The sequence below is a fragment of the Miscanthus floridulus genome, chromosome 2, assembly GCF_019320115.1.
Source record: "Miscanthus floridulus cultivar M001 chromosome 2, ASM1932011v1, whole genome shotgun sequence".
Classification (NCBI taxonomy): Eukaryota; Viridiplantae; Streptophyta; class Magnoliopsida; order Poales; family Poaceae; genus Miscanthus; species Miscanthus floridulus.
The window spans coordinates 41,966,837-41,974,166 of record NC_089581.1 but is presented as its reverse complement, the minus strand read 5'-3'; the positions used below and the strand labels follow the sequence as shown (position 1 = coordinate 41,974,166).

Here is a 7,330-nt window from a genome sequence, read left to right as displayed (position 1 = left end):
CATCTCCTGCCATTCAAATTACTTTATTCAGATCCACGTCAATAAAATTCACGTACTACCTCCATCTCTAAATACTTTTCCAAATATCACCGAAGCTGTTGAGAGCACTGCCAGGTAAGGCAAGGGTGCAGATGAAACTCAACCACTTAGGCAGAGAAGACCTACATCACATGGCTGTGTTTTCTGGCACTGCAGGTTTGCTGGAAAATAGGGCAAGGGATGTACCCACATGCACCGAGTGAAAATCGAACTGAAAAAGGATTCATCGGTCCAGGGCTAATTAACTTTAATCCGTATACACCCGCGGAATGAATGAAACTATTTTTCTGGGTTCTTCTGGGTAAAATAGCTTCTGAAAGAACTTCTGTTACACAAGCAGGCCAGCATCACAAGACTAATGTTTGTGGGAGGGCAGGGAAACAAAAAACAGCACCTGAACTAGAAAAAGGGCCATATCGTCAAGGACCCCGGTACTACTAATCTTCCTCCAGGTTGATGGCATCCTTGAACTTCTCATACAGTATCTTCTTCAGCTCGCCCATCTGGGCGAGGATGGATTCCTTCTCCTCCTCTAACCTCTCCAGCTTCTTAGCCGCATCCTCCTTCATCTGCTCCAGCCTAGTCTCGACGTCATCCCTTGGCATGTGAGCAAACACTTCCCCGATTTGGATGTGTACAACATCTTCATCCGACAAGATGAGTTCATTCCCAGCATCATCAAGGTTCTCATTCGTTTCCTGGAACATACAGTGAACGAGGGCATGGCCTTTAAGGTTGAGATGTAATGTTCAAAATGTTTCAGATGTAGGAATTTCACATGAAAAGGTTCATTACCCACAAGAATCATGAAAACTCTCACATAACAAATTGTGGCAGTACGCAGCGAAACTTAGAGTGATGTTAAGTACAATTCTAATTTCACAATCCTCTTTTACTAATCTTAATTGAAAATTACATCTGCAATTATCATGTCATGAAACAAACGAAAAGAAAACAGAAATATTGTGATCTTTGCAGACAGTACCAACTATGAAAGATTATTATTAAGATAAAGATGAAAACATATATATAGTTATTAATTCAAAAATCATCTACAAAAATATCTAAAGGAGAACATGTCCGATAAGCTGGGGAACATGCCCAAATATCTGATCTGTATACATTTATCAACATGTGAAAAAGCAACACAATGCCCATTCCGAGGCACAAACACACAAATTCAGCACCGCAATAGCCTACTGACAGCAATTTCTTAGCATATCATCTCTCAGAGGTCAAGATAACTAGTTCAGGAGACTAGACATCAATACACAGTTACACACGATACCTCAATTGCTGAAAAGAAACTGACTTGGTATACTACAGCAACAACCCTTGATATAAACATTGAGAATATAGAACAGCCCTATGCAAATTGAGTTTTTAAAGGAAATCGATATGAAGTTACACTTTCTACGTTGTTCTCTGGCATTTTTTTTTTTTTGCTAAATCTCATTTCTCAAGTTATGAGAAGACATCAACTGAAGGCATCCTGCAATCCTACAATCACACCCAAGTCACCATAGAATGATAGAATCATCATTATGGTTATCAAGAACGTGTAGAATTAAGAACTGCACTAGTAATTCGTAGTTCATATTTACTTGAAGATTCTGGTACAAGGCGGAATGTTTTATGACAATCTACACATGCAAGGCGCTTCTAACTTTTGAACAGGGAAGACGTGTATAAACTGAAGTTTGTGTTCGCCTCTTTATTCAACAGATGCAATGTGTTCTAATTTTTTAATATGAAAGATGTATACAAACTCAAGTTTCTATTCAACTCTTTATATAAGGTGGAAGCACTTAAGTGAATTGGAGCCCAAAATCCACTACAGTCCATATATGGTTAAAGTGCAATTGCAGTGAGAAGGAAGTGCTAAAATAGGGGGGCTGGAGCTGGCTGGACAAAGGAAGTTGGGTCAGAACAAAGTATGCAGGTGGTGCCTTCTCATAACATGCCAGAATCAGGGTCACCCAAAATTCTTAGCAAGTCCAAAATCCCTGTAAACCATTTTTTTCCCTAACTTGCTGCACAAGATCACAATATTACCCTAGATTTTTTATTATAATATTCATGGGTGAATTGGCTGAGAACCTTTCAAAAAAGGGAAAATTGGTTCTATAGCATTGAAAGAATCGCGTTTTCGGAAAATACCATTGAAAGATCTGGAACACGTGAAATACCACCAAAAGAGTCTTCCGTCACCGAAAACTAGCATTCTGTCACGATTCAGAGATAACACCGTGAATCCACCGTCCTCGCCTTCTTCTTCCCATCTGCTCATCTCACCTTCTTCCCATCCGATGAGAACCAGTGGACAATCCTTTCTGCGTCAGCTTCGGCTTAGATGGAGTCCATGCGCGCTGAGACCAGATGATGCGCGCGGGCAGACGGGTCACGGGTGACGAGCGGCTCGCCTGGCCAAGGCAAGGCCGGCACTGCACGGATGGGTGACGAACAGCTCATGCGGACCAGCATCCACGACCTCCCCGATAAAGTCCTGAAGCTGGTCCTCCTGCGTGTCCGCACGCCCATCTGCCTCTTCCACGCCGCGGCCACGTGCAAGCTCTGGCGCCACGTGATCGCCGGCGACGGCTTCCTCCAGCGCGTCCGCTCCCTCCACCAGCGAACCATCTTCTAGGCCACTACTGACTACTCCGTGAACACCACGAAGCCAGGCTTGTGTTCTACCGTCACCGAGTTCGTCCCTTTCCCAGCGCGGCCAACAGTACGCCTCTGCCAGCGCCTCTCCCTTGACTTCCTCATCGACGTTGAGCACATGCACAGATCCCCAGTGCTCACTGACAGCCGTGGTGGCCTCCTCGCCTTTGTCCGTGACGATTTGCACGCCGTCATGTGCGATCCCTGGACCAGGCAGTACAGGGTGCTAGAGTTCCCATGGGAACGGCCTGGAGATAGGAAGTGCTTGTATGACTACCTCGGTGCCTTCATTCTCGACGCCAGCCACGGCGACGGCGACGACAAGAGCTCGCTCATGTCGATCTTCAGCGTGCTATGTTTTTTTTTCGTGACCGCGCTCAACTGAGCCCGTTTTCATTAAGAGGGTAGCAGACGAATACAGAATGCAAGCCACGGCTTGCAACACAACAAGGTAGAAATAGCAAAAAAACGAAAAGGCAGTAGAAACACTACGGAGCTATTACATGACACCGCTTTACGACCAGGTTGCGATCAGGGGGGCGATTCTACTGAAACCCGCTGTCACCCAACCATCGCACTCTTCTCGGATCTTCGGCAGCAACCAAGCCGGCATAGTGGCGGACCTCTCGAAAATACGGCTATTGCGCTCTTTCCAAATTAGCTAGGAGACCAACAGAAACAGTGCATCGAAGCCCTTGTGAAGGTCCTTCGGGATGAGCTTCCTCTCGCCAAACCATTGATCAACGGCTGTTGGCTCAGCCAGAACAGGCTGCAGCAGGGAGATGGCAGCACGTAATCTAGCCCAAACCTCCCTCGTGTAGACGCAAGCAGTTAATAGGTGGTTCATCGTCTCCGGAGCTTGGTGGCAGAGCGCACACAGGTCGCGGTCCTGCAGCACCCTTTTTTTTCCACCGTAGAGGGAGAGGAGCCAGAACAAAACAAAATGATCTCAACCCAACCTGGGTTAACGTAGAGGGAGAGGAGCCATGATGCCGGTGTCAGAGTGCTCGGTGATGACGACGGCGAAGCTTCCCGTGTGTGGCCACCGGCCTGTGGTGACGAGTGACAATGACGCGATAGAGAGGTCCCCACGCGAGGACGACGCTGGTTGGTGCTGGCGCCGAGGTGCGCGGCTATGCCGATGCCGAAGTCTTGCACCAGTTGGTGCTGGAGGCCTGGAGCTCGATGGCAAATGCCGAGACGCTGCAGCACTTCGATGGCGTCGAGGTGAAGTTGATGTTCTTCAAGCAGCAGGTGGAAGTGGAACGCGACGACGTCGCCGTGGTGTGCCAGGGTGTGCAGCTGCGGCCCGACATCGCCGCGCACCGCCTACGTCTTGAACTTGATGCCCTACCTCGCCGCGATGTGTGTCCGTTCGTCCGCCCGCCTGGCCGCCGGTGGTTCCATGCGGGCCAGCGGAGCCGCCCAGCTAAGGACCCGTCTCGCCGTTTTCTGTGCCCGCGCACCCGTGCTCACAACCGTGACCCGCCGCCCTCGCTACCGTACGCGAGCTGCTCGCCCTCGCACGGGCTGGAGCTATCGGCTACGAGGTGGAGCAGGAGCCGCGCCGCATGAGCTGTTCGTCACCCATCCGTGCAGTGCCGGCCTTGCCTTGGCCGGGCGAGCCGCTCGTCACCCGTGACCCGTCTGCCCTCGCGCATCATCTGGTCCCTCAGCGCGCATGGACTCCATCTAAGCCGAAGCTAACGCAGAAAGGATTGTCCACTGGTTCTCATCGGATGGGAAGAAGGTGAGATGAGCAGATGGGAAGAAGAAGGCGAGGACGGTGGATTCACGGTGTTATCTCTGAATCATGACAGAATGCTAGTTTTCGGTGACGGAAGACTCTTTTGGTGGTATTTCACGTGTTCCAGATCTTTCAATGGTATTTTCCGAAAACGTGATTCTTTCAATGCTATAGAACCAATTTTCCCTTCAAAAAATAGATGCTATCTATAGCAAATCCCAAAATCCAACAAAAAAATACAGCTAATGAGACTCACAGATTTATCCAAAATCAAACAAGTCATAAACTAGTATCACATTGCCATACAGAAATGAAGGAAATACTGAGAACAAAACAGATGCATAGACAAAGTGAAAGCCATAAAATGGTCCATGTATCTAGCAAACGACTGTGATATGTAAATGAGACACAGATTTACCAAATAAAACTTAAGCCAACACTACAAATAGGGAAAATTGGTTTCATAGCATCCAAAGATGATGAGATTCGGAAAATACCACTCAAATATCACGGCCACGTGAAATACCACCGAAAAAACAATCTGTTACCTGAAACTACCATTCAGTCACGGTTTGAGCTAACGACGTGAATCCACCGTTGCTCCTCCCTTCTTCCCACGTGAGCACCAGTGGAAATCCCATCCCTTTCGTCTTCCTCAGCTCCGGCGTAGGTCACACTGAAAAAAAACACTTGCACGAGCGGCCGCTGAGCCAATCCACACCACAAATTCCATGGTGGGTACCCCACTGGGTCAATAGGCCAGCAGGGCATCTGTCTAAGGCTGTTTCTTTGCCTCGTTTCCACAGCGTCTTCTTCGAGTCCATGCTGCGCGGGTCCATGCTGCGCGGATTCAACTGCGGATTCAGGAGGCCTAATCTTCGCCGGTGATTTTGCTCACGCTCGGCCGCCGCTGCTCGTGCCCAACCTGCTCGAGCTGCCGCGCGCCTATGCGCGAGCAGCCCACCGGGCCACCCTGCTCGAGCCGCCGCGTGCCGGAGCACAAGTAGCCGCCAGACCGCCCTGCTCGAGTTGCCGCGAGCCTGTGCGCGAACCTCTGCCGGGCCACGCTACTCGAGCCACTGCGCGCCCGCAAGCGAGACGCCGCCGGCCGGCCACACGCATGAAGCACCGCCGCAATGCACTGCTCGAGCTGTTGAGATGCCCTCCTCGATGCGGACACCGCCGTCCCGCGAGCGCCAGCTGCTGCCGGTGCCACCCTGCATCTTCCATGTCCGGCTTGAGTAGCTGGGAGTTGGATTTTTTTTTGTTGCCTTTATTAGATGGACGGGTGCAGTGGTGAGAGCTGTCTCATTGAGTCACCAAGTCATGGGTTCGAAGCAGCCTCTCCGCAAATTTTGCGGGGGAAAGGCTTGTCTCGGTTTATCCCTTACCTAGACCCCACTCATGTGGGAGCCTCCGGCACTGGGTCTGCCCCTTTATTAGATGGACAGGAATCGACGGTGTTGACGTTGTTACCTTCAAACCGGATGGAATGCTACTTTCGGATAACGGTTCTATCTTTCAGTGGTATTTTCCGAATCTCGTGATCTTTCAATGCTATGAAACCAATTTTCCCCTCCAAATAATCCATGAGATGTTTCTGTCCCCTGTGTTCTTGCAACCAATCAGCAAATGCACTCTCTCCGGCATTTTTTCCCCAAAGAAATGTAAATCACAAATGGGGTACCATGACCCCCATTTCCCAAGAACCTAGAAACCAAATGCATCGGCACCTGGCAGGTCACTAAAGACTAAATCTGCTCAAAGGCTACGACTGGCGCCCCCGTTTCCAGTTCGCTCTAAATAGATCAGACGGTGTAAATACCAGGAGATAGTACATGAAAAAGAAGCAAGATGTCAAGGAATCCACCTTCGCGAGCTTGATCTCGTCCTGGAGCTCGTGGAGGCGGTTGTTGAGGCGGCCGAAGCGGTTGATGTTCTGCTGGTCCTCCCACGTCACCTGCGCCTCCGTGCCGTCGCCCTGCGGAACCAATCCCCCACCACAACAACACCACTAGGATTAAGCCATGATTAAGCCAAGCAAGGGAGGGGGTATTTGGGATAGGGCTAGGGTTTGCGCCACCCCTTTACCTGCTGCATCTCTGGATCTCTGTGGGTCGCGCCGGCCGCAAACAGAATCGAGGGCGTGGTCCTCCGCTGGTCCGCGCCTCGGGCTCAGGGATTGCAGCCGCTGCGAGATTTGGTACGGCTCGAGCACTCGAGCCGCGAGGGGAAAAGGAAGGAGGGGGGAGGGTTTTGAGATTTTTTTTTTAATTTTAACACTTTTTCCAAACTAATTTTAAATCTAACACTGTTAGTTTTTTTAACTAACACTTTTGGCCGCGTCTATTGCCCTGACGCGGCCAAATGTCTGTGCCGCGCCATACATGGTGGCGCGGCAGAGGACTGACGTGGCGGCGACCAGAAGCGCTGATCGCTGACGTGGAAGGGCTCTGTCGTGCCACCGATCTTGGCGCGGCAGTGCCGCGCCCTGATCTGTGGCGCGACAGAGCCGGGTATAACCTCCGCCGCGGCCCGCGTGCCCGAGCAGTTGCCGTTCCCCGAGCAGCGCAGCAAGGCAGCCTAGCCGCCAAGCACGTCGTCCGCCGCGGCCGCGTCCGCCCACGCTAGCAAGCCAGCCGCATCCGCCCGCCCGCGCCAGCCTGGCAGCCAGGCCGCCGACCGTCCGGTGCGGCCGCCGCGCCCGCTTGCCGGCGCACCTCCCCCTCCGGCTAGAACCTCCGGTCATGCAAGGCGGCTGCCCGCCGGGCCTACGCCCGCGCCTCCCGGCCAGGTCTTGCGCGCTGCAGCGAGGTACTCCACTAATATAGTTAGCACAGTTAATAAAGTTAGTAAAATTATTAAAGTATAGTTAGT

The 7,330-nt window shown here is 51.1% G+C and overlaps 1 protein-coding gene across 1 annotated transcript; it reads right to left on the bottom strand.

The window, feature by feature from the left end:
- Nucleotides 1-239: 239 nt before the first annotated feature.
- LOC136538592 (probable prefoldin subunit 4) lies at nucleotides 240-6,701 on the bottom strand. Its single transcript, XM_066530543.1, has 3 exons — nucleotides 6,545-6,701; nucleotides 6,324-6,434; nucleotides 240-737 (listed from the first exon to the last, which is right to left on the bottom strand). Exons 1-3 carry the CDS (start codon nucleotides 6,551-6,553, stop codon nucleotides 477-479), a joined length of 381 nt encoding a protein of 126 aa, XP_066386640.1. The 5' UTR covers nucleotides 6,554-6,701; the 3' UTR covers nucleotides 240-476.
- Nucleotides 6,702-7,330: the final 629 nt, after the last annotated feature.

Bases quoted from the DNA above. Each gene is read 5' to 3' on its own strand.
- LOC136538592 (XM_066530543.1), bottom strand. The intron at 738-6,323 runs GTGGATTCCTTG...TGTATGTTCCAG, and splicing joins ACGAGATCAAGCTCGCGAAG to GAAACGAATGAGAACCTTGA.